At 41.1% G+C, this 25,252-nt stretch overlaps 1 protein-coding gene across 1 annotated transcript; it reads right to left on the bottom strand.

Moving 5' to 3' along the window:
• Positions 1–11,199: 11,199 nt before the first annotated feature.
• Positions 11,200–11,910, bottom strand: LOC132639447 (uncharacterized). Its single transcript, XM_060355889.1, has 2 exons — positions 11,654–11,910; positions 11,200–11,515 (listed from the first exon to the last, which is right to left on the bottom strand). The coding sequence occupies exons 1-2, from the start codon at positions 11,908–11,910 to the stop codon at positions 11,200–11,202; spliced, it is 573 nt and encodes a 190-aa protein (XP_060211872.1).
• Positions 11,911–25,252: the final 13,342 nt, after the last annotated feature.

Genomic DNA, 25,252 nt, shown 5'->3' with positions numbered 1-25,252 from the left:
ATGATGAGTATGACAAGAGTGATTCCATGACCAAGAGTCTTAAGTTAAGGATTCAAAATGAGTATGAAAGCGTCAAACTAGTTCTTGAATTTTTATTCTATTTCTTGGTTACGACTTTATTTTTCTAAAAGACTCTAAAGTATATGAATGAATGTTCTATGAGGCTCGTGATCTTATTCTACGTTTTCTCTTTAAGCTATTCCTTATTGCTAGTCTCGCCTTATAATGCTAGTCCCTTCAAGGTGAGACAAAGTCATGGTGATTGTTCCATAATGTAATCGGATGTTACCGACCTTACGTCACTCCGATGGACACATGATCTTCCTTGGGCTCCCCTGCATGCTTATATGATATATGTATATGATATGTATATGTACATTGGGGGAGGGACATGTGTTTCATTGCCACCTGGTTAGCTGGCGTTATCATCCCGGACGCGGGATGCCGGGACGCGGGATATATGGGCCAGCCGACGTATTTCGGCGCTATGTGGGCGAGCCGACGTCGTTCGGTGCTATGCTATGACATGATATGATATGACTTGATATAATATTATATGAATTGATATGACATGATATGATACGACATGATACGGTACGGCATGACACGATACGATACGATATGAAAAAGAAGAGATATGATATGGTATAAACTCTATTTTCTATGACTATGGAAAAGAAATGTTTTTTTTATATAAGGGAAAGACAAGCATGCATGGTATCCGGCCTGAAAGGGCATTCCTATGTACAGGTTAATTTCTTATCTCATTACATGTCCTATGATTCCATGATATCGTTATTCATACTTTATGTTTCTGTTTGTATTATTTTCCATGCCTTACATACTCGGTACATTACCCGTACTGACGTCCCTTCTTTTGGACGCTGCGTTTCATGCCACACAGGTCAGCAGATAGACGAATTTAATCCCTAGGAGCTCCACCGGCTGTTCATTGAGAGTGCTCCAGTTGATCCGGAGCTTCAGTCTATTGGTACTTTTGTGTGTATATTCGGGCACGGCAGAACCCGGCCCATCTTGTAGAGATATGTGTGCTATGTTTAGAGGCTCGTAGACAGATATGTACAGTCAGATGCTTTGTACTTTTGTTCGTTTTGGGGTTGTATAACATGCTAGCAGATTTTATTAACACCTGATTATTGTTATGCTATTAATGATAGGAATAAGTAAATAAACAACGGTATTACCAATCTGGCCCACTTAGTAATAAGAATGAGATATGAGTTAGGGGGTGCTCGGTATATGTATCGGGTATCCGTCGCGGCCCCTAGTTAGGTCGTGACAGAAGTGGTATCAGAGCAGTTCGGTCCTAGGGGTTTGTCTACGAGCCGTGTCTAGTAGAGTCCTGTTTATGGGTGTGTAGCGCGCCACACTTATAGACAGGAGGCTGCAGGGCATTTAGGAAATCTGACCTTCTTTGTATTCTAGATCCTGCGATAGAGCCATGCTACCAGGTTTCCATATTCTTTTCCTAATCCTATGTTATGGTTTCAGTAATGCCGATGAAGAGAAAGGCTACGGCGGCCCAGAAGGGCAAGAGGGTGGCTGGAAGCGGGGTTGAACGAGAGCTAGAAGAAAGTGAGTCTTATAATGAAACTCGCCCTCAGACTTCTCCTGCTTCTCCTGTATCAGCAGAGCAGGAAGGAGCTCTAGCTCCAACCCCAGTACCACCAGTTCCACCGCCAGCAGTTGCGGGCCAACAGATGGTAGAGGCTATTCAGCTGCTGACACAGCTAGTTGCCGCACAAGTTTCGCGGCAAGATGAGGGCTAGGGAGACAGGGCGGTGAGTGTGAGGGCTCGTGATTTTATCACTCTGAAGCCTCCGGAGTTTTATGGATCGAAACCAGAGGAGGACCCCCAAAGTTTCATAGATGAGATGCTGAGGACTCTGAGGATCATACATGCTTTGGATACAGAGTCAATGGAATTGGCTTCATACAGGTTGCAAGATGTAGCAGTTCTGTGGTATAATAGTTGGATATCTTTGAGGGGAGCAAATGCCCCTCCCCCGGTTTGGCAGGAATTCACTGAGGCATTTCTGCGACATTTCTTACCGCCGGAAGTTCGACGAGCTCGAGCTGATATGTTTTTGAATCTTAAACAGGGAAATACGAGCGTCAGGGAATATAGTCTTCGCTTTAACTCGTTAGCCAGATATGCCCCAGCCATGATACCTGATAGGGGAGATCACGTACACCGGTTTGTGAGTGGATTGGGGCCACATTTAATTAAGGAGTGTCTGACGGCTTCCCTCCAGGACGGAATGACTATTACTCGCATTCAGGCCCATGCCCAAAACCTGGAGGAACAGTATCAGTCACGGAGAGAGGAGCGCTATTCGGATCGGAGTTCCAGAAAAAAGGGCAGAACTTCCGGGACTAGTAGCGAGTATAGAGGGGGACAGGCACAGGAGCAATCTAGGTATTCAGGCCAATTAGTGGCCAGTGCGCCACCTCGATTTGAGGATATGGGATTTGATCGTTCTTCTTATTCAGGACTAGATCAGGGTGCTAGAGCTTCGGGGTCCCAGTATAGAACTGAATCTAACAGGACGGGGCAACCCCCACTACGGTGTGCTCGGTGTGGCAGGCCACACTCTGGACAGTGTTACCGGGATACTGGTGCATGTTTTGCCTGCGGTCGGACCGATCATTTGATGCGTGATTGCCCACTAAGGAATGAGGGAAGCAGAACCCAGCCCGCCGGATCAGCGGTTGGTTCATCGTCGACCGTGCGCCTTCCTAGACAGACTACCCAAGCTCCAGCAAGCCATGGCTGAGGCAGAGGAGGAGGGGGACCCAGTTCAGCCGGCCCTCCTCACCGCATATATGCATTAGCAGGACGGCAGGATCCTGAACCTTCCGCAGACGCGGCCACGGGTACATTATCGGCACTTTTCTATGATATGTATGTGTTAATTGATCTAGATTCCACTCTATCGTATACTGTTCTTTGTATTGCTGATCGCACTCAGAATTTGGAAATTTGGGACAAAAGTAGCTGTAACCATATGTAAGGGGCGGATACTGGAGGTTACGAAGGCTAAAATGGTAATTAAAAGAAAAAGACGCGTTACGAGAGCGTTCCGGAAATGGTCAAGACCCCAACTTGCCCCATATTATGGAATATATTAATTGTGACTGTTAAGTCCCAGAAATGAAGTTGCGATATATAGAAAATACTAGGCGGACGGAATTCAAAAGAAGTAGTAAAGGATATGAGTACGGATGTCACAGGGTAAGACCGATGCCGAACCCATACTAGTTAAGGCTAGAAAGCCCTAATGCGGTGATATGCGGGAACATATCTGGCAAGGGAATAGACGCGACAAACTTCGCAAAGAAGGAATTACAATTATAAAAGACCGCGGAAGGCGACGATTATTTAAAGGGCATAGGCGCGTGTAGACCCTCTTAATAAAGGAGGGGAGAACATGTTAGACCTAAAATGGACTATGACGATTCAAGATCCAATAAAGGGGACTTATTAACGCAGGGACAGCGTTCGGAGCTAACTCAATTGACCTACGACATAAAGGCAACCTAAGCTCCTAAAATGGATATGTTAAGCGACATGTGAGGTATCTACGAAGGAGACCTCCCCGAAATATTATAATACACTATGAGGCCAGTTTAACATTCGAGGACGAATGTTCAAAAGCGGGGAAGGATGTTATATCCCGTATTTTGTGCAATCGGATAATTCAAGATAATCGCGGGAAGACAACAAGCAAGGCCTTATTTTTGTTTTGTTTGGCATATGAGTTGCTTATGAAGAATTTAGAAGCGGAATTATTAAGAAAGGCTAGGGGTAAAAAGGGTATATTCGCAATATGACTCGTGGAAATATGGACGGAGGCTAAGGGCAAATGTGGAATTTTGGAAAAAATTAATTTATGAGTTGCAAGACCAAGAGAGCAAAATATGGGCTTGGAAATTAAAAAGGGGCCACTTGGGCCATCCACATGGGTGGGCCTAGGCCCAACTAAAGCCTAAGTGGTCAAAATAAAAGAAGACTAAGTCTTCTAATTGTCCATAATCCTCTAGAAATTTCAAGAAACAAGGAACAAAAAAAAAAGGGGAGAAAAACCCCTAGGCCATTTCGGCCAAGGCAAGATCAACAGAAGTTTTGGAAAATTTTTTCTTCAAAAAATTATTTTCTGTCAATTGAAGGATTCCTAGCAAGGTGGAGTGGTTTTTGGAAGAAGAACAATTCATATTCTTGCAAATTGAAAGTTTTAGCCAAGTGAAGAAGAGAGGAGAAAGGTAAGAATTCATTCTTTTTTTTTTATGTTATGGATGCTTGTGCATGTTGTAGTGTATAAAAGTGAGTGAGATTCATGAAGAACAAGAATATAGGTGTGTGGCCGCGTATGCCTATGTGTGTGTGGGAATTATGTTCTAATTATTTTATCTAGTGTATGGTTGTTATTGTTGTGGATGCTATGTTGATAATGGAAGTTGAATGATTTTGGAGAGGTTGTAGTTGTGTATGCATGATGTTGGCCGTGAGTGTTGTCTGTGTGGTAGCCGTGTAGTTGTGGTGTGGTGTGGAGGAAAATGAGTTAATTTTATTTAGTATATTGGTTGTTGTTGTGTGGATTCTATATTGCTAATAAAAGCTTAATAATCTTAGTGAAATGGTAGAAGTTGGAGACTTGTGGTTGATGTTTATGTAAATTGAATATTATGTTTTTACATGTATGGAAGACAATGATATTAGTATGGTGTTGTTGGAATATATATTATAAAGTTGTTATTGTTTTATTGGAGTTGGAAGGCTTTGAAGGAAGTAGTATATTGATAGAGTTGTGATAATGTTTCTTGGATTGAATATGGAAATTGTTAGTATGGTTGTTGGCATTATGTTGATAGTTTGGCCGGGTTGAATTCCCCGATTGTTGTTGATTAAAAATTGGCCAAGTTGAATTTTGGGGATGGTGTGTTTAAAGGGGAAGTGCTGCCGAAATTTCGGTAGACAAATGTTATCTTAAGATTCAACTTCTAAATGCTCTAATCAATGTTTGGTAAATGTGACAAAATTGTAGATTTTGGCGGATTTGCACCTTGAATTTGGAGTAGCATAAGGTGCGGAAAAAGGTATGTAAGGTTTTACTCTTTCTTCCTTGGCATGTCTTAGGCATACTAGGTTGGATACGAGCCTCGGGGACAACTCTATTCTCCGGAATCCGCACCTAAAGTTACCCCTTTTTCATTCAGTAGAATTGAATTAGAAATTGTGTGAAATGTTGGAAAAACTTCCTAAACATCTAGAACTTGCATAAATAGGACCCGACTACCTTAAAACTCTCTCAAGTGACGTGATGAAATGTAATATACGTAAATTTTGTACGCCGCCTCATTTGATCCGAGGTGGGCCCATTGTTCCCGGATTTTCCTTATTGTTCCGTTTGACTTATTTTGGAGTAGAATCCAAAGGAAACTTTTGATCCTTGTTCCGTTTATCAAACGATAAGTACTGTAACTATTCTAATGGAAACATGTCTATGATGACAATGATAACGATGATGCTACGAGAGAATATGTCTATGATGAGTATGACAAGAGTGATTCCATGACCAAGAGTCTTAAGTTAAGGATTCAAAATGAGTATGAAAGCGTCAAACTAGTTCTTGAATTTTTATTCTATTTCTTGGTTACGACTTTATTTTTCTAAAAGACTCTAAAGTATATGAATGAATGTTCTATGAGGCTCGTGATCTTATTCTACGTTTTCTCTTTAAGCTATTCCTTATTGCTAGTCTCGCCTTATAATGCTAGTCCCTTCAAGGTGAGACAAAGTCATGGTGATTGTTCCATAATGTAATCGGATGTTACCGACCTTACGTCACTCCGATGGACACATGATCTTCCTTGGGCTCCCCTGCATGCTTATATGATATATGTATATGATATGTATATGTACATTGGGGGAGGGACATATGTTTCATTGCCACCTGGTCAGCTGGAGTTATCATCCCGGACGCGGGATGCCGGGACGCGGGATATATGGGCCAGCCGACGTATTTCGGCGCTATGTGGGCGAGCCGACGTCGTTCGGTGCTATGCTATGACATGATATGATATGACTTGATATAATATTATATGAATTGATATGACATGATATGATACGACATGATACGGTACGGCATGACACGATACGATACGATATGAAAAAGAAGAGACATGATATGGTATAAACTCTATTTTCTATGACTATGGAAAAGAAATGTTTTTTTTATATAAGGGAGACAAGCATGCATGGTATCCGGCCTGAAAGGGCATTCCTACGTACAGGTTACTTTCTTATCTCATTACATGTCCTATGATTCCATGATATCGTTATTCATACTTTATGTTTCTGTTTGTATTATTTTCCATGCCTTACATACTCGGTACATTACCCGTACTGACGTCCCTTCTTATGGACGCTGCGTTTCATGCCGCGTAGGTCAGCAGATAGACGAATTTAATCCCTAGGAGCTCCACCAGCTGTTCATTGAGAGTGCTCCAGTTGATCCGGAGCTTCAGTCTATTGGTACTACTTTTGTGTATATATTCGGGCATGGCAGAACCCGGCCCATCTTGTAGAGATATGTGTGCTATGTTTAGAGGCTCGTAGACAGATATGTACAGTCAGATGCTTTGTACTTTTGTTCGTTTTGGGGTTGTATAACATGCTAGCAGATTTTATTAACACCTGATTATGGTTATGCTATTAATGATAGTAATAAGTAAAGAAACAACGGTATTACCAATCTGGCCCACTTAGTAATAAGAATGAGATACGAGTTAGGGGGTGCTCGGTATAAGTATTGGGTATCCGTCGCGGCCCCTAGTTAGGTCATGACATTAACGGCATATGTCAATGGACATAAGTTGCACACAAGATCGCTCACTCTCACAAAGAATATCCACTGCTCAAACATAATGAACCATAGGCTCGCCCGTAGTGTAACTGTTCCACAAATTAGAGTGATGAATTTAGGATCACTTAGGACTTGTATTGTTGTAATGTAGGCTAAGCGACGGGTAGGATATATTTTTGGAAATAGTGACTAACCTCCCTAAGCACTTTTAATACCTCACAACATAGTTTATTTAGCACCCTCCTTCACTAACCGTGAATTTCACCCACAAGCTACCCATTCTATCCCGTCAACAATCATTTATTTTCTCAACTTTAAGCTCCATTCTATTTTCGACTAGCTAGTGGGAAACCATATTAAGAAATCAAATTACTTACTGGACAGTTTCTATTTTCTGTTTTTCAGTTCTATTTTTTTTTTCTTTCAGTTTGCCCTCATACTTCCCACTACTAGCTTTCAAAACACTCAAGCGCACCAATAGCCTTCCTTTCAACTTCATTCAACGAACCCTCCCTTAGTTTCGCATCCCAACTCCAATTCCACAATTCGCTATTAAAAGTGCCTAAGGAGTAAACAAGGATAAAAAATTTGGTCAATAAAAACAATGGGGGTAGGCTAATTGGCTGTTGTCAAAAGAAAAGCTAAAGGCTCAACGAGGTTGACTAGGGATATATATACGAAAAGGGTAGGCAAGCGACGTTTCGAAATTTGGCTAACAAAGAAATTCCTAGATCACTTCCTAAGCTTCTAACTCGATTTCACTTCATGAACACACCGGGCAAGTTCTAGTCATCACTATCAAGCATGGATCATACAAGAGTTTCCTCACATCACACACAACACATAATCAATATAAAACAGATTCATACAACCCTCCAATCAAGCAACTATCACAAATTATGCCAAGTGGGTTTTACATGAGTCAATGCAATTGGCTACAAAAGTGTTTCGACAGAGGTTGCTTCTTTTGATGCATGCTTTTTTTTTAAAAAAAATCATCAAGAACAACTCATGGCTTTCACATTCCACCTAACCTGGGCACCTAGCATTCAAATGGTCTAACAGGCTTGACTCCTACGACACCTTTTTACAAAAACTAAAAAAATCTAACAGGTTCAAAGGTCCTCCCTTAGGAAAAAACCGAGGCCATAAGAAAACCTAAGGGGGTTGATGGTGTGTGCCACTAATGAGGGACACAAGAAGCTACAGAGAAAATCTAAAACGACTTAATTTTTTTTTTGGCTCTAAGGCTAACACAAACTACCAGAAAGAAACCTATGGCACTTGATCACCATCCTTAACCTCAAAATGTTGTTACAAGGGACATATTTCCCACCCCACACTTAAATCATGCTTTGCCCTCGAAGCATATAGAATGAAAAATTTAAAAACCAAAGGCAAGAAATACTCCCTGTGGCCCCTTAGGGACTAGTCATCATCCTCCTCAGACTCAGCCTCGCCATCAGACGGCTCGGCATCTTCTTCTTCCTCATCGTCAGCATCTTGTGCTTGAGATTCTTCTTCACCACCTTTCTCCATCTCGGCTGCTATGAGGTCAGCGGAGCACAAGTCCTCAATAGCGGGAAACTTTCCCTCCTCTCCAACTAGAATTTGTGAGTGGGTGGTGCGCGGACACTCCGCAAACACACTGGAGAGGTCTAACTCCAATTGCTCACTTGCTATCATCGCAATCTTGTAGATCTGTGCCAATACAATAGACTGAGCCGATATTTCTTGAGCTGGAGTCAAGTTAACCTTATTGCTCTGATCCGGGCACTTAACAATAGAGATGTCAATCATATGATCCGGGCACTCAAGCACCCTATCATACTTGCTCTCCAAATACGGGACCAACCTCCTCAGGTATGCTGTAAGTGTGTTACCGAAGCTAAGCTTAAGCGATTTTCCCTCTCTGATGCGGATCATATCGTGAAGCATCCAGTAACCAAGGTTGATAGGTTGCCCCATCAAGAAGAAGTACACGATGGCCACTATTTCTTTAAACACGGTAGTAAAGTGGTCAAGTGGCATAATGCGGTAGTTGAGTAGTTTTAGCCACACTCGTGCCTCCATCATAAAATCACCCATTAGCATAGTCTTGTGCTTCCTAGGGTCCTCTCTGTATCTTGCCCACTTGGCATTGGAATCAGGCCCACACAGGATTGTCCGAATGGCCTTATAGTCGGGCCTTTTGAAGAACTCAAGCAATGGCTTCACGGGATGGTCGGGGACTCCCAATTGTGCACACAAAGTGGAGGCTATCAACAACACCCATTCATCTCTCAATTTCACCGAATGACGAGGCTCGCCACCGTCTGATCATGCCAAAATGATGTTGGAGTAAAGCTCCAGAATCATGTAAATGTTTACTGGCCCTGGGTTATTGTGAGGACCCACAGCTGGGCGCTGACCATGCTGTGAACCTCTGGGTATCTGACCCCATAACTAACTGCTGTGGCATCTGCGCCCTGCTGACTAGTCATGACTACTGGAGGTATTGTACGGCAGGAAATCACAGACAATTCGAGATAGCACGCTGCAGCGCCTCGAACCCGTGACCTCAAGCCCTTTACATTCCCCTGAGGGAATCGACTCTTACCAATTGAGCTGCATGGTCACAGATACCCAGAGGTTCATAGCATAGTCAGCACCCAGCTATGGGTCCTCACAGTTATCAAATACCGAGCTCCAGCCCATTCCCAATATTTCATTGTAAATTCCCCTAAAATTTTTCTTCAATTCTACCTTATTGACAGCCCGTTCATGCACATATCCATCAGCCAGAGGGAACTCTTTGTACCATTCTTCTGCCAACCAGTCCCGTGGAAGGTGGGCCGCGGCCTCTGGGAAGAAGCCCGAGGGATAGGAACCACTGGTTTCTTGCCACTACGAGTTGTTGCCCCTTTATTAGTCGCGGTGTGCTTGCCCTCTCTACTCCTCTTGGAACCTTGTGAGGGGCCCGACTCGTCAACTTTACCTTTTCCCTTGGTCACCATTGTACCTGTAGAGATACACAACACAACCATCCAACGGTATTAGCAAATTTAGCCCAAGTGGGGTCGTGAAACGACCCCACACTTATTGTACGCTAACACTTCACTTTGTCACTCGCAAGTTAAGCCCAAGTGTGGGATCGTGAAAAACGCCACACTTACTACAAACTATGGTGAAAAAAATATGAAACAAAGAAGTTAACTAATCTAGAGACTAAAACGAACAAAATTAATGAGACCAAAGATTCAAAAAGAAAAACGACTCAAAAAAAAACTATTCTACAAAACAAGGAAAATCATGTTGGAGGACCTACAGTTGTTCATGGCAATGTCCCATGGTTTTGAATGTTGTTTCAAGTTTATTTGCTACTCAAGACTTCACAAAAATCATAAGAAACTTGATTGAGGAATTTTATCAAACAACTTATGGGCATAGGACTATCCCTTGGAGTTTTGCAACAATGGAGGATTATAAAACCCTCCCTTATTTTTGGGAATCATTGTTCTTACATCCAACACCCATTGCCACACAGCAATACCAAACCCTCACCCCAATTTGCCCAACCCCATCAACCATGGTTTATCAATCTTCCATACCAACACAAAGGGGAAAAAGGGAAAGGGTTTCCATGAGTGAAAGCATACGAAATCTTACCTTGTATTGTAATGTGAGATGATTGACACTACCTTCCTTATAGTTGAAAGGGATTGGGAGAAGGGTTTTAGGATTTGGGTTGGAGTGGGGGTGTTTTGTAGAGGGAGGGTGAAAGTTTGTGAGAAGTGAGGGTTATTGGAGGGTCATCCGTGTCTTATTCTTTTAAAGGAATTCGAACTGAGTCGACCCGTGCGTTGGCCTTGTGTCGCGTACCCAGCGCACAACAGGCCCCCCTCCTTCTGAACTTTATACTTAGAAATTTTTTGGCTCTGAGTGCAGATCATGCGCTGGCCATGCGACGCATAACTAACGCACAACACCCCCTCCCCTTCTGAACTTTTACTTAGCCAAATTTTTGGTCTGCTTACCTCGTGTGCGATGCCCATGCGACGCATAGGCAAAACATACACAAACCTGGATCTCGATTCTTACTGTTTTACATTCGTTTCGGGTTCCTGTGCCTCCCATCGCCCTGCAACATGAACAAACATGACATATATGCTACAAAAGTTGGGTTGCCTCCCAACCAGCGCCTTAGTTAAGGTCGTGGCACGACACTTTTTTGTACTTTTTTTTATTATTATTTTGAATTGTTACATTACAAACTCGGGTTGCCGCCCGAGAAGCGCCTTAGTTAACGTCGTGGCACGACGCAGATTCTTTTCTACTCATCATTAAGGAGCACTTTCTCCTTCTCTTTGTCAAAATCTCCGCCCCAATATCGCTTGAGACGCTGCCCATTCACCAAGAACTTGCACACCCCATCCATGGTTTGTATCTCGACTGCACCATGGGGTGTGATTCTAGTCACTACAAATGGTCCAGACCAACGGGACTTATGTTTGCCCGGAAACAACCTCAGTCTCGAGTTAAAGAGTAGTACCTGCTGCCCTGGCACAAACTCACGATGCTGGACATGCTTGTCGTGCCATCTCTTAGTCTTCTCCTTATATAGCTTTGCATTCTCACACGCCCCTAGTCTGAATTCATCAAGCTCATGTAATTGGAACAATCTCTTCTCTCACGCTAGATTCATATCAAGATTAAGCTTTTTGATAGCCCAATAGGATTTATGCTCTAATTCAACCGGTAGATGACACGCTTTCCCATAAACTAACCTGTAAGGAGATGCTCCGATGGGGTTTTTATATGCTATGAGATATGCCCACAAGGAATCATCCAACTTCATTGCCCAGTCCTTCCTCTGAACATTCACGGTCTTCTCTAGGATTTGCTTCACTTCTCTGTTCGAGACCTCTACCTGTCCGTATGTCTGTGTGTGGTAAGCTGTAGAGACTTTATGCTTCACCCCATACTTTGCTAGAAGGTTCTTCAACAAGTTGTTGCAGAAGTGAGCATCACCATCACTAATCATTGCCCACGGGGTTCCAAACCTTGCAAATATGTTCTTTCGCACAAAATTTACACCACCTTCGCATCATTGGTTGGAAGAGGGACTGCCTCTACCAATTTTGAAACATAGTCTACAACAAGTAGAATGTACTTGTTACCGAAGGATGGTGGGAAGGGACCCATAAAATCGATGCCCCAGACATCAAATATCTCTACGTCCAATATGTTTGTCAAAGGCATCTCGTGCCTCTTAGAGATGTTTCCCGTTCGTTGACATCTGTCACAACTTTTAGAAAATGCATGAGCATCTTTGAAAAGAGTGGGCCAATAGAAGCCAGATTGTAAAACTTTAGCAGCAGTACGATCACCTTGAAAGTGCCCTCCATATGGGGAAGAATGACAACTCTCCAACACTTGACTCACCTCGGTCCGTGGAATTCATCTCCGCACTAACTGATCAGTCCCTTGCTTCAATAAATACGGCCCATCCCATATATAAAACCGGGAGTCATGATACAACTTCTTTCTCTGCTGTGAAGTGGCTTTTGGGGGGTACACCCTACTTACTATCAAGTTCACAATATCAGTATACTATAGGACTTCGGCAGCGGGAATAGCAAATAGATGCTCATCAGGAAACGGCTCTTCAATCTGGACGTCCTCCACAAAATGATTATGGCTGTCCAATCTAGACAAGTGGTCTGCGACTTGGTTCTAAGCTCCCTTACGATCCTTAATCTCATTATCAAATTCCTGTAAAAGGAGAATCCACCGAATCAACCTGGGTTTAGCATCCTTCTTGCTGAACAAGTAGCGAATGGCTGCGTGGTTTTTATAGACAATAACCCGTGTCCCAACAAGATAGGATCGAAACTTATCAAACGCATAAACTACGGCAAACCGCTCCTTCTCTGTTACCGTGTAATTCATTTGGGCAGCGTCTAACATCTTGCTGGCATAGTAGATTGAATGGAAAACTTTCTCTCGTCGTTGTCCTTACACAACCCCCACAGCATTGTCACTTGCATCACACATCAACTCGAATGGCAAGTTCCAGTCAAGTGGAATCATTATTGGTGCAGTTACCAACTTCTTCTTTAGACCTTCAAAGGCCTTAATACAAGCATCATCGAATAGGAATTTCACCTCCTTTTCAAGTAACCTGCACATCGGACTTGAGATCTTCGAAAAATCCTTTATGAAGCGTCTGTAGAATCCTGCATGCCCGAGGAAACTCCGCACACCCTTGACTGATACAGGGGGTGGTAGCTTCTTAATGACCTCCACTTTAGCACGATCCACCTCCAGCCCTCTCTTTGAAACCTTTTGCTCAAGGATGATGCCTTCTCGGACTATAAAGTGACATTTTTCCCAATTTAAGACTAGGTTAGTCTCTTCACATCTCGCAAGTACTCGGTCTAGATTCTTCAGGAAAACCTCAAAAGAGTTCCCAATTACCGAAAAATCATCCATGAACACTTCTACGAAGTTCTCAACCATCTCTGAAAAAATAGCCATCATACACCTTTAGAAAGTCGCCGGCGTATTACACAACCCAAATGGCATACATTTAAAAGCATATGTACCATATGGGCATGTAAACGTGGTTTTCTCCTGATCCTCCAGAGCAATAGCTATCTGAATATAGCCAGAATAGCCATCTAGAAAACAATTAAACTCTTGCCCGGCTAACCTGTCTAGCATTTGATCTATGAAGGGAATGGGATAGTGATTCTTTTTGGTTGCCTCGTTCAACTTGCGATAATTGATAAGTTAGTATTTTACCAACTTATCTCTTCTTTAGGGTTGTGTAATGGACAAAATGGAGAGTTCAAGCTCATGATGGAATGCCTACTTGAAGGAGGAAATGAAAAGCAAAAAGCCTTGGAGGAGTACTTGGAAACTAGTCTCCAAAATGGCTTGATGAATGAATACAAAAATCTTCCATGGGCATTTGAACAAAATCAAGAAGAATTCTCAAATGCTCAATATGGGGAGAGAATGCCCATGTTGGAGGCCAATCATGAAAAGGAGGAATCAAGAATTGAAAATCCTCCAAACAAATCTATTTTCATTAGAGATGCCAAAGAAGAAAAGAAATTAGAGTCAACCGTTGTCTTGAGAAAAATGGTGGAAGCTGACTCTAGTTTGGGGGAAAATGAGAATGTCAAAATCCGGAAAAATTTGCGAAATCGGAAGGTTGAAGTCTCACTCCAAGCATTTTTCAACATTGGATTTGTATGGTGATATGGGAATTGAGCCACATACATCCATGTTGGATGGTGAAGAAGAAAGACAAGTGTCTTACATCTTGCAATTCGAAAGAGTAAGAAGGCAAAATGACATTCCTCATTTGAAAGCCAAGAAGTGCAGAATGAAGAAATTAACGTTTGGCTTGTTCATCTACTTACCACCCCCCACCTCTCGTGGTCACAAACATGAGTCCAAGTTGGGTGCCCAATTCATAACCTCCAAATGGCGAGAAAAGCGGTAAAGGTAACCGTCGTGCCGCGACGTTAACTTAAGCGCTTGGTGGGAGGCAACCCATCGTTTTAAAAATTTTAAATCGTTTTTTGAAATTTTATTTTTTAGAATAGTTTAGTTTATGGTTTTTGACTAATCTGCAAAGTTTCAGAATTTTTGGAGTTGTTTTGAGCAGGTCGGATTTCCGGACAGCTCCAAACCAGTAGCTGCTGAAAATTGCAGCACTGTTAACAGAATTGTTTTGCACAGTTTTTGCAAAACTGTCCAGTTTTTGCAAAATTGAACAGTTTCTGCAGAACTGTCCAGTTTCTGCAAAACTGTCCAGTTTGTTTTTGCAAAACTGTCCAGTTGCACAAAAAAAAAATCTATTTTTATGTTTTGTTTTGATTATGTGCAATGAGGACACTGCAATATTTTTAGTTGGGGGTGGCATGTGGTAGCACGTTATATTTTGGTTATGCTTGATTGTGTGCCCTTGTCGGGTTTATTTTGTGACTGTTGGTGTGGCTGTGGATAAACGTTACAAATGGAACTTGCTCAAATTCTTGAAAATTTTGTCCTTTTTGCATGTTGTGGATTAGTCACTTTTGTTTTTTTATTTCCGTTCTAAGTTAGGTAGTTTAGGAGTAAAAACTTTTGTTATTTTATTTCCGTTCTTAGTTAGGTAGTTTAGGAGTAAAAATGGTGTTGGGATGTGATTTTTTACCCCTTGGCTAATTTTTGGCTTGCTTGGTACCAACTTATTTAAACCTTAACATATGAACTCTTGATTTTTGAAAAAGAAAAATGATTGAAGTAAGGTTTCTTGTTGTGACTTTTAGATTTAATTTTTGGCTCTTACTTTCACTAATTAGTCTCTTTAGGCTATGAGTGACTTTTTGAGTTCATTTGTTTGAATTGGTTCTTGGATACATATTCTACTTGAGTTTTCATGTGCCATGTGTGATGAGATTTATTTTTGAGTTCTTTTGCATTATTTGTGGTCTAGAACTTTCCTGGAATGAGTTTCAAGGCGAAATCCTATACTACACTTGGTTTGAAAAATGATGTTAGGCCTTCCTTGAACCGCTTTTGTGCCTTAAATATCCTACCCTTGCATATTTTCCCTAGTCAACCCCGTTTGAGCCTTTAACCTTTTCTTTGGCAACCATGTTACAAGCTTTAACCTTTTGTTCTTTATTGATCTATCTTTTGGTACCCTACCTCCTTAAGTGCGTTGAAAGTGCTAACGTAGGCTAAAAGCCTAAGTTTGAGGGTGATAGTTGGAAAAAGTTGTGATGTGGGAGTTACTTTAAGGTGAAACAAAAATTTGGAAACTTCCTTGTTATTTTCAAAAAGAAAAAAATAAAAATAAAGGAAGGAATAATAAAGAGTTGTGAATAAAGGGAAGACTAGTTGGCGAAATGAAAAATGAAAAAAATGGTGGAAAAGCTTGAAAGGAAGTGTGCTTTGATTGTTGAAAATTGTAGTGCTTAGGGAGGTTTTTGAGTCACTATTTCCAAATTATGTCCCTACCTTAACTAAAAGCCTACATTACAACCCTTTAAGTCCTAATTGATTTTGAACCAAGTGTGTCTATATTAGTGGAGAAATACATGAAGGGCAAGCTTATGGTACTGCTTGTGCAATTGAACATCTTTGTGAGAGAAGAGAGTTAATTATTTCTATTTAATATCCCATTTGTGTTTTGAATTACATTTTCTAAGTGTGGGATTCTCTCTTGAGTGTGAGGGCACATGAGAATTTAAGTTGTGAAATTGTTTCATTTTCCAATTGAGAGGAATGAACAAAAGAAAGTTGTTTTGTGATAAGGAGGCAAATTTTGAAGCTTTAGTGTCATGACTTGATTGCTACTTTGATTAACTTGGTGTTTGAGCACTTGAAAGGAAAATGAAGTTTTTAAGAAGAAGTTGGTGATTCATATGTTTTGAATTAATTGTTGGTACCAATCAAAGTCATGTTTTTGTGCTTAAAGTAGACTTTTTAACTTGGTATGATGTTGGTGTACTATTGAGTCGATTTCTTCGAAAGAGAGTGTATGTTTTGAATTGCTTGAGGACAAGCAATAGTTTAAGTTTGAGGGTTTGATAAGTTAGTATTTTACCAACTTATCTCTTCTTTAATCTTATATTTTTGCTATGTTTGCTTGAGAAAATAGTGCATTTAATATCATTTACATCTATTTTACAGGTTTATGTGATTTAGAAGTGATCGGAAGAAACCAAGTGAAAATAAAGTCAAAAAGAGGTCAAATAGGACAAAACTGCACAATTTTGCAAAACTGTCAAAAGTGGATAGTTTTGCAAACAACGGGACAGATTTGCAAAAAACGGGCAGAACTGCAAAAACGAAAATCTGGGGCATATTTTGTCATTTTTTGGACTTGGAAAAATTGGGAAACATAAAAGGAAGACTAGGGGGCAAATTATTATCATCTTTGGCATAACACACAAGTTCTTGGAGGCTAGGGTTCATCACCAACACCTTGGAAGAGAAGATTTGGAGGCACCAATGAGAAATTCTTTACCCATTTCTTCATCTCTTGCTATTTATTGAATATTTATGTGTTTAGTATTTCATTTCAATAGTTGAACCTTGTTTATGGAAGTATACGTTGTTTAAGTTTGGATTGAATCTCTTGTTTTGCTTATGTGTTGAATGATTTTATTCCTAATGAAGTGGGTTATTGTTTCTTTAATTAATCTCATTTTGAATGATCCTTAAGGGAGTAGCTAACCCTAAGACTTGCCCATTTATTTCGATTTAAACTTGGAAGAGGAAAACTCGGGATTGGGAAAGATTAATTAACAAGAATTTGGGGCGTTAACCCTCATCTAATGAAAATCGACCTAGGGATAGGCGACACCACTTGTAGCCATATTCGGGTGTTCTTAATGCTCCTAATTGCTTTAGGGATATTCAATTAGGTAGTCTAGTTAGTCTTCAGAAGAAGCTAATTTAGAGTCATTATCCGAGGCTAAGTAATATAAACTCACCATTATTTGTAAATCATGAAGTACATTGGATCGTTACTTAAGCATAGTTTCCCTTGTATCCATGCTTGTGGCCATTGATCATTTTACTTGCTTTCTAGGTTAGTTTACATTTTTGCATTAGTTATACTTTTCTCCAAAAACCAAAATATTATCTATTGTTTGGCATAGCTATTATTGGTGATAATTCCTACTTTTCCTAATCGCCTATATATTATTCTCTGTGGGATTCGACCCCGACTCATAGTTGGGTAAATTATATTTGCATACGACCGTGCTCATTCTAATTAATACGGTGGATTTGGACGTTATCAATAATCCATACAAATTCTCCATCCAATGATTGTTCTAATATGAATGAGCTCATTTTTGTCATTTGTCACAACTGTCATCCCTCCTTTCTTCGGGACGCATTGCACCGGGCTTACCCACTTGCTGTCCGAAATGGGAAATATAATGCCTGAATCTAACCACTTGATTACCTCTTTCTTGACAACCTCCTTCATCGCAGGGCTCAGTCTCCGTTGATGCTGTGCGCTAGGCTTATGATGATGCTCCATGAGTATCTTGTGCATGCATAGCGTGGGCTAATTCCCTGAATATCAGATATCTGCCACCCCAATGCCCTTTTGTGAGACTTCAATACTTTGAGACAAACACTAACCTCTTCGGTGGTCAACTCTGCTGCCAATATCACTGTCAAGGTATCACCCTCGCCTAAGAATGCATATTTAAGATGGGCGGGCAGGGGCTTCAATTCCAACTACGGAGGCTCTTCATTTGATAACTTCAGAGTTACTCCCATTGTCCTGTCTAAGTGGTCAAACTCGCCTGCCTGAATATAAATACTCGCCATATCCAGAACTGCACCATTTCAAACACCGCCGTGTCACCAAAAATATCATCCCCCACAAAGGCTCTCTCCAATGGATCATGAGAAGTGATGAGTGGCCTTCGTGTATCATCATTCAGAACAGTAATGGCAGATAGCTCCTCATAGATTTCAGGCATCTTCCGAGCTTGGTATACATTGAAGACCTCAACTTTATCATGTACTCTCATGGTGAGTTGCCCAACAACTACATCAATAAGTGCTCTCCCTGTGGCTAAGAATGGACGCCCCAAAATATATGGGACTTCCGGGTCTGGCTCGAATTCCAAAATCACGAAGTCTACAGGAATTATCAACGACCCCACTTACACCAGTACATCTTCAATAATGCCTTCTGCTCTTGCTAATGATCTATCCGCCAGCTGAAGAACTATAGTGGTTGGTCTGGGCACTCCCAAACCTAGCTTTCTGATGATAGATGAAGGCATCGGATTTATACCTGCACCAAGATCACATAGTGCTTCAGCAACAACCTACTTTCCAATTGAAATCTCAATCGTGAAACTTCCGAGATCTTTCAACTTAGTGGGCAACCTGTTTTGAATCCGCGAAGTGTACCTCTCAGTAAGTGCAACAGTGGCATATTCTGTGAATCGACTTTTGTTTGCAACAATCTCTTTGATGTACTTAGCATACTTTGGAATACCCTGCAGCATATCAACCAATGGGACTTTCACGTGTGCCTTCTTAAGCAAATCAAGAAACTTATTGTAAGTTGCCTCTTCTTTCTGTCTTGCCAGGCGTTGAGGGAATGGAGGTGGTGGCTTTGCAACCACGGGCTGTGGCTGCTTTGTCACTGGTGTCTTGACTACCCTCTCTTCTTCAATCATCTCCTCGGTAATCTTCTCTTTTTCGGCTTCTACTCGACTGGTTTTCTTAGGAGCCAATTCCTCTAGTTCTCTCCTATTTTGAAGATTCACATCATTACAAGGCTTGGGATTTACATCGGTATCACTTGAAAGTCCTCCAGGTGGTCTAGTATTTTGTGCACCAGCTATCTGTCCCATCTGCCTCTCTAAATTCCGCACAACCAAATCGCGATTCTGATTATCTGCTATCAACTTCTGCTGGTCTATCATCATTTTTTGCATATCACCCATCATCGTTTTCAACATCTCTTCCATACTGTTCGTGTGTGCTTGAGGAGCAGGTGCTGGCTGATAGTTCTGTTTCTGATTACCTGGGTTGTCAGTCCACCTGAAATTTGGGTGATTCCTCCAATTTGGGTTGTAGGATTCTCGTATTGATTGTTTCCTTGCCCCTTGCTTGCATTACCCGCAAAGTATATGGATGGGGGATTTGCAGGGCATTCATCACTGTGGTGACCTTCTCCACAGACTTCACAAAAAATGATGGCTTGTTGCACAGCAGTAAACTTCTTGATTTTAGTGCGACCATGGCATGAATCTGTGCTGATAATGTTGTAAAATTATCTACTTCAAAGACACCCAGTGCCTTTCTAACTGAACTTCTACCTGCATCATCCTGCCAGTCTGCAGTGCTTTGAGTAAACCTGTTCAATAGTGTGAATAGTTCTTCATAGCTTAGATCAAGAGCCTGCCCTCCTGCAGCAATGTCTAGTGATGACTTATGTTAGGCATCCAGACTCTCAATAAATGTGTGTGCCAGAACTTTATTCGTCTGATGGTGGTGAGGACAATCTCTGAGAAGTCCCTTAAACCTCTCTTCGGCTTGATACAAATTTTCTCCATTTTTCTGCCTGAATGACATGATCTCCCTTCGGAGGCGAGCTGTCTTTGCTGGTGGAAAGAACCTTGTCAAGAATTTTGTCACCAAGTCATCCCACGTAGTGATAGAATTGGCGGGCTCTGCTAATAACCAGTTACTTGCATTCCCCAATAGAGAGAAGGGGAACAGTGTCAGCCGCACATATTCTTTAGTGACCCTTCTAGTAGCAAAGGTATCAACAATATGCATAAAAGTATGGATGTGACGCTGAGGATCCTCGTGCGACATTCCCGTGAATTTCCCACTAGAGTGAAGTAGTTAAATCATAGGATGCTTCAGCTCAAGGTGCCCTTCGATGGTGGGCTTGACAATGCTTGAAGTGACATCCGCCATACGAGGCACTGCAACGTCTCTCACTTTTGCTGGTTGATTATTAGCCATGACCACAGGTAACTCTGCTACAGCTCGAGGGATCTGCTATAAATTCAAATCTCCCCTGCACCAATTGAAAGTACATTCAGGCTCAAGATCGAATTCCTCAAGATTGTTTTGACTCGCAGTCCTTCGCATTCGAGTAAAGTACCTGTAATGAAGTAACAGCTAAGATCAAGACGTTAATACCTACATAAGAACAACAATACAATTTATTATGGCAGAAATAATTGACTTCTATGTCCCCGGCAATGGCGCCAAAAACTTGTTGCGTCCAAATGCACACGCAACTGTACGTGGTGATACAAGTGATATAGTGATTATATAAAATCGGATGTCGAACCCACAGAGACTTATGACCAATACTTTCACGAAAATAAACTATCGCTTTTACCTATGCAAGTAAAGAATAAAAGCTTTGGTTGTTTTGTAAACTAATGCTGTAATAAAAATGACTAACAATGTAACCAGAATTTATGCTAAGAACGTATTTGAATATTGCTTTTATCAAGATTTTAGAAGTATTCCAGGGTCGTGGTCTATTCACCAATCCTATTGAGTCATTCGAGTATCACACCCTAGAAACTTTGTTCCCAATTGTTAATTAATCGGATTATTAATCTCGTAGTATTCTACCTAACCACTACTTGCCGATTCAAGATAACTCGCCTCCTATATTCCTATGGTATTGACCTTCCAGAATGCAATAAGAGCACGGCATGAAATTGATTGCGGTAACTAAGTATATTCCTGTCTTAGTCACACATCCTAACCCAACTATAGGGATATTCAGATCATAATCTCGTTACTTCTTCCCTGTATTGACAACGTCTTTCCCAAGCACGGGTGTCAATTAGTAAATAAAACTCAACTGTTGTGCAGACAATCAAGCAATTAAGCACAGAAGTAAAGAGGCAATTGCATACGAACAAGCTACTAGGATTGAAATACTTGTCAAACGTCAATATTCATGGCTGCGCCACAACCCAAGAATTATGGTGTTTAGTTACACATGATTTGAGAATGGAAACAAGAATTCATGATTAACATAGGGTTTCAATGTAAAGAAAAATAATATAAGAGGAATAAAACCTAGAAAGAGTTTCACAAGTCTCCAAAATTCGTCCCAGCCGCCTTTCTAATGTTCAAAACGACTATTTATACGCTAGGGTAAACATAAGATAAGTTGGCCCAATCCTGATCCAAGTTGGACAACTGACGCCGCTTGTGCTCTGTCTATGCGTCGCATGGCCAGCACATGATCTCCTCTGTGTGTTGCTTGTGCGGCGCACGGCCAATGCATGGCCTGTTTGAGATTCAAAGATGGGATTTTTGTGTGCTGGCTGTGCGATGCATAGCCAGCGCATGAGACCCTTCAGTGGTCGAATTCTGACTTCAAGTGCTGGAACTTCATTCCCTTGTTCAACCAACATGCACAGCCTCGGATTCAATCAAAAACTGCTCGGAATACCCTACATTGGTCCCTGTTATACCTATTCATAAAAGCATACCAACATAAGATCTTATACAACAATTTGCATCAAAAATTGCGATTAAAGTGCTAAGAAGTGAAGTGCAAGTGACACTAAATCTAGATATTTGTGCCAAATATCAATTTCCGACGATGATCACATTGTAATTTTGTATATCATTTTTGTAGCCGTGAGGGCTTATGTAAATAGATATGGGTGGCTTTGGAGATTATATATGTTCAGGTTGAGTATGATGATTATCCTAATGAGTGGTGCTCAGTAGTCAGCTCCGGGTACCCGTCATGGCCCCCTAGTCGGGTCGTGACTGTTATATCCCGTATTTTGTTACATTGGGCTAGTCGCGATAAGGTAAGGACAAAACTATTTTGGGATACGAGGTAGAGACTTGTAACCTCCGATTTTGTTTTAATGCACAAGTTGCTTATAAATTTTATTTGGTATAGAAATATTAATGGAGATTAGGGATTAATTAACCATGATTAGATTATTAAGTGGGATTAAAAACTTAATTACTTCACTAATTGGCCATTAGTGGTCGTGTAGGCCCCACCCATGGCATAGCCAAATTTGATTGGCTCAAGCTATGAGTGGGACATGTGTCCAACACTTAGGCATCATATAAATATCAAATTGATGACTAAGGGAGCCATTTATCATCTTCAACCAAAATAGAAAAAAACCTAGAGATAGAAAGAGAGGCTCTCGGCCATGGATGAGCTTGGTAAGCTCACAAGTTCTTGATCCAAAATAATTTTCCAAGGTGTTCTAGCTAAATTGGAAGGGCAATTGTGCCGTGAAAGTGTTCATTAAGGCAACAAGAACAAGTATTATTTCAATTCACAAATCCTAGCCAAGTTAAGAAGTCAAGTGTTAAGGTAAGGTTAATCTTCTTTTACATGTATTAAGGGTGGTTTGAACGTGTTGTAGTTTGTAGAAATGGATGAAATTCAGGGAATTATGTGTGTTGGTATTGAGGCCGTGTAGGGGCTGTTTTGTGTAGGAAATGGTGAACAAATTTTACTAACTATTTGGTTGTTGTTGTTATGAATTTTATGATGAGAACAAAGGTATTTAGTGGTTCAAGTTGGAGTTGTGATTGTTTGAGGGCTGTTGTAGAAGTTAATATGGTGTTAATATAGTTTCTTGCGTTTATGTCAATAATGTTGTTAATGTGTGGTTGTTGGTATAGTTCATGAATTTGAATGAACAAAATGTGTTGTTGTTCTTGCTAAGCTTGGAAGATCAATGGTAATTAAGAATATATGTTGTATTATGTGTTGGTTGGGCTGTTTTGGAATGTTGTACGGACTGTCTGGAGCGTTCTCGAGTCTTGCTTGAATAGTCTCGGGTGGGTACTTGAACGCATGATTGTCGATGTTGGCTTGGTTGTATGTGGCTGGTTCGAATATAAGGGAAGCGTCGTTTAATTATCTAGAAAGGAGTTTCTAATATTAGAATACGTTTGAATCTCCCCGTAGCTTAACCGTAGTTCTTGACGTCTTAATATAGGTTGAAATACTATTGGGCAGCGTATACGTGTTGTGTTGCGAGTAAACGCTAAAGGTATGTAAAGCTGTCCCTTCTTTCTGTTGGCATGTCCTAGATGTAAGTAATGTACGATATGAGCTTTGGGGTAATTGTATTCATAAGTTCCGAGCATGATTTATGATTCTTATTCACTTCTTGATGTTAGAACTCTCAGGATAGTCGAGCTATTGCCCTCGAGTCTTTATATGATTGGCTAGTAAATGATGTATAAAAGTTCCTATCCTTAAAGGATTCTATAATGAATAATGTCCTTAACTTTCATAAGTTGTCTCGTATTGATTTGATACATGTCTATGATCCCTGAGACTTTCCTTAAAATATTTCTTAATGACTTTTAGAGAGAACTTAATATGGCTATTATCCTGATACTCGAGAGTCGATTAGTCTACTTATCTATTGAGTCTCAAAAGAAGATTTATGTGCATATGGTTAGTTACTACTCTGCTCGTGCATACTGTTGTTACATCTTTCACCGAGTCCCGGGCCGGGTATGTTGTCGTGTACAGTGTCACTGCATTATTCACCGAGTCCCTTACTAGAGGGCCGGGTACGGTATATGATGATATGATGATATGATATATGATTATGGCACCGAGTCCCATAATGGGTCGGGTACGGTATACGTGTACACGACTTTATTCACCGAGTCCCTTGCTAGAGGGCCGGGTACGGTATATATGTATATATATGATGATATGATGATAGGACTATGACATCGAGTCCCATAATGGGCCGGGTACGGTATATGACAATGATATGCATGATTTTGTTTCATAAGGCACAGGTATAGTGACTTCTTGATTTTCATACTTATCTCCTGGAATCTCTACTTCAGTTATGATCTTTCTTATGTATTTCATGCTTTATATACTCAGTACATATCTCGTAGTAACCCTCTTTCTTCGGGGGGCTGCGTTTCATGCCCGCAGGTACAAACGCTCGCTTTGGTGACCCGCCAGCTTAGGATTTCTTTTCAGCTATCTTAGAGTGCTCCCTTGTTCCGGAGCCCAGACTTTTGGTACCGAACCTTTTGTTGTATATATGTGCTTTGTCCAGGGGTACGACGGGGCCCTGTCCCGTCATATGCTACTGTTGTTACTCTTAGAGGTCTGTAGACATATGTGTGGGTTGTATATATGTGCTATCCAACTGTGTTAGTATGACTTATGTGTTGGGACGTTCCCACTCGTAGTGGCAGCCTCGTCTGCTTGCGTATATATATATATTTATGTTTTGGGATGTTGTGTGTAGTGGCAGCCTCGTCGGCTTGCGTATAAATATATATTTATGTTTTGGGATGTTGTGTGTAGTGGCAGCCTTGCCGGCTTGCGTATATACTTACAGTTGGGACGTTCCCACATGCTATGACAGCCTTGTCGACTTATATACTGTGTTATCTGTTGATAGTTGTGACTCCTCAGGAGACAGGTTGCTTAACATATATATATATATATATATATATATATATATATATATTTATGCGACAGTTCTGAGACTATGTGTTGGTCCTATGGGCTCCATATTATGTTTGGTTGTGGGTTGATCATATAGTTAACAGGGGTGTGTACGAGTGTCCAGCTCGGGCACTAGTCACGGCCTACGGGGTTGGATCGTGACAAAAGTGGTATCAGAACAGTTCGTCCTCGGAGTGTCTACAGACTGTGTCTAGTAGAGTCTTGTTTATCGGTGTGTTGTGCACCACATCTATAAACAGGAAGCTACAGGACATTTAGGGTGTTATCTTTCCTTCTGTCTTAGATCATGCGATAGAGCCTGAACCTAGGAAATATTGTTTCTGACCTCTTTTCCTGTAGGTAGGTGCAAATTTGCGAG

Source organism: Lycium barbarum, chromosome 5 (genome assembly GCF_019175385.1).
Source record: "Lycium barbarum isolate Lr01 chromosome 5, ASM1917538v2, whole genome shotgun sequence".
In the NCBI taxonomy this organism is placed as follows: Eukaryota; Viridiplantae; Streptophyta; class Magnoliopsida; order Solanales; family Solanaceae; genus Lycium; species Lycium barbarum.
The sequence above is the reverse complement of the archived record's forward strand: the minus strand, read 5'-3'. Positions and strand labels throughout refer to the sequence as shown.

Bases quoted from the DNA above. Each gene is read 5' to 3' on its own strand.
- LOC132639447 (XM_060355889.1), bottom strand. From the start codon at position 11,910: ATGATTAGTGATGGTGATGCTCACTTCTGCAACAACTTGTTGAAGAAC. The intron at 11,516-11,653 runs GTTAGTTTATGG...TGATGAATTCAG, and splicing joins ATCGGAGCATCTCCTTACAG to ACTAGGGGCGTGTGAGAATG.